The sequence below is a fragment of the Lactuca sativa genome, chromosome 3, assembly GCF_002870075.4.
Source record: "Lactuca sativa cultivar Salinas chromosome 3, Lsat_Salinas_v11, whole genome shotgun sequence".
NCBI lineage: Eukaryota > Viridiplantae > Streptophyta > Magnoliopsida > Asterales > Asteraceae > Lactuca > Lactuca sativa.
This window is the reverse complement of record NC_056625.2, coordinates 249,743,835-249,745,903: the sequence shown is the minus strand read 5'-3', so window position 1 is coordinate 249,745,903 and position 2,069 is coordinate 249,743,835. Positions and strand designations below refer to the sequence as shown.

General features: G+C 36.6%; 1 protein-coding gene across 1 annotated transcript; it reads left to right on the top strand.

The window, feature by feature from the left end:
• The first annotated feature begins 1,229 nt into the window (after nt 1-1,229).
• LOC111907796 (albumin-8) lies at nt 1,230-1,829 on the top strand. Its single transcript, XM_023903598.3, has one exon. The coding sequence runs from the start codon at nt 1,253-1,255 to the stop codon at nt 1,694-1,696; it is 444 nt and encodes a 147-aa protein (XP_023759366.1). The 5' UTR covers nt 1,230-1,252; the 3' UTR covers nt 1,697-1,829.
• The last annotated feature ends 240 nt before the right edge of the window (nt 1,830-2,069 follow it).

Here is a 2,069-nt window from a genome sequence, read left to right as displayed (position 1 = left end):
GAAATCAGATGTGGAGTATAGTTTTATGAAAATGCTGAATATAAATGATATTTTTCAGATTTTGTATAGCTGAAATTTGATATGTATAGCTAAAATTTGTTGTTGAACTTTGCTGATTTATTCTATTTTATTGAAAATGTGTTTGTAGTTGTTAATACAAGTTGTTGATTTTGTTCATTTGCTGAAATCTATTGCTAATATTGTTGTTATGTGCTGAATTTTTGTTGAAATCTATTGTTGAGTGACTAGGGTTGGTGAATAGAAATTGATGGTGTCGTGAAGGTTGCGATGATGATGATAAAGGTCGATGATAGGTGGGTGCCCGGAGGGTGATGGGTTGTTGCATGTTAATGGTGAAGATGTCCTCTATGTGTGTTTTTGTAGAGTAGCAACATTTTTCATTCACATGTTCAATAACCAAAAAGATCATATGCATTATTTCATGTAAACCTTGTATGTGGTGTGATATTGACCAAATTATTGACCGAAAATTGTAATGAAATATTCGGTTGTTTAGTTTACATTGTACTTTGATGAAAAAAATCATATACATGATGTTCATTTCTAGCATCCTACTTAGATGTAATTTTTTTTTCAAGGGTATGATGTTGTAATTAAAAGAAATGATAGAGAAGGGTAAAATGATCATTTTTATTATTTGGCACAAAAATTCAGAGCTTCCAGCCAAACAACATGTTAAAATTCAGATCTTAAAAATTTAAATCCTTTTAGAGATTCAAACATCTTAAAAATTCAAATTCTACCAAGCAGTCTCTTAAAAGCCTTGATCGCTGGAAAATAAGGGATGAACAACAAGGATGAGCCAGGCATGATTTGCACACTATCTAGGGTAATGGGTTGTAGGCTAATATTGCTGCCACCCGTATTGATGTCGCCCCGATTATAAATTCTCCTTATTTGATAAATATTTTTGTAACATACACATTTTTGTCAAAAACTCCCATCAATATATTGGGACCACCAATTATCGACTTCTAGGGTTAACCCAAATCCTTTTGAGAAACACAAAACAACTAAACAAAGGAACAAAACAAAGTAACTATTTACATATGGCTTTGAATTGCAGCCACCAAACGACGACGTGCTAACATTTTTCCTCCATCACTCGACAAATGCGTCAAAGCAATTCAACACGTAGTTTCCATGCAGGCGCTCAACAGTCCTATAAAATCCAGAAACTTTTACACCCCATTACTAATCACGCATCAAATACATATCCATCCATCATACAATGGCAAGGTTCTCGCTCGTATTTGCAGCAGCAGGACTCCTCCTCCTAGTAGCCATGGCGGAGGCCACCACCAAAACCATCTTCACCACCACCACCACCTTTGAGGAAAACCCCACCGACAGAACTGATATGTCATGCAGTCAGCAGCTGGTTGAGCAGGCGATGCTTAACCACTGTGTGAAGTACCTTGAAACTGGCTCAGGAATGAGCATGGACCTAGAAAGGACGTCGGAGCCAACCCCTGCAGAGAAGCACCTGATGCTGTGCTGCATGCAGGTAAGGAACATCGATGAGATGTGCAGGTGTGACGCCATCAAGATGATGATGAACCAACAAAGGTGGACGCAACAACAGATGGGTAAGGTGATGGGCATGGCGGAGAACCTGCCAAAGAAATGCAAAGTCGAACCAGAAATGTGCAAAATGAGAGCCGTCTGGTTCTAAATTCACATGCCATTTAAGTGGTCCGTAGTTAATAAAACGAGACTCGCTATCACACCATCGTGTGTATGGATGTTATATATTCCATTGTGTGTCGCAAAATTTAATAAATTTTGAACTTATTCCTTTTGTATCTCTTGTCACGTGCTTATTAATTTGTTTTGTTTATTCTCTTGTATTCAGTGAAATGGCTTATTCACCATAAACAAAAATAAGCTATTGAAGCGATACATTTTTGCGAAATGTAGGGATGAAATTCACCATATTCCTGGAGTGATATTGACATTCCAAAAAATATTATATCCTGCAGAAAGAAGTCCTTAAAGGGAGTTTTTTTTTTTATTAATAATGTTGTTTTCAAAAGTGTTTGTAAATA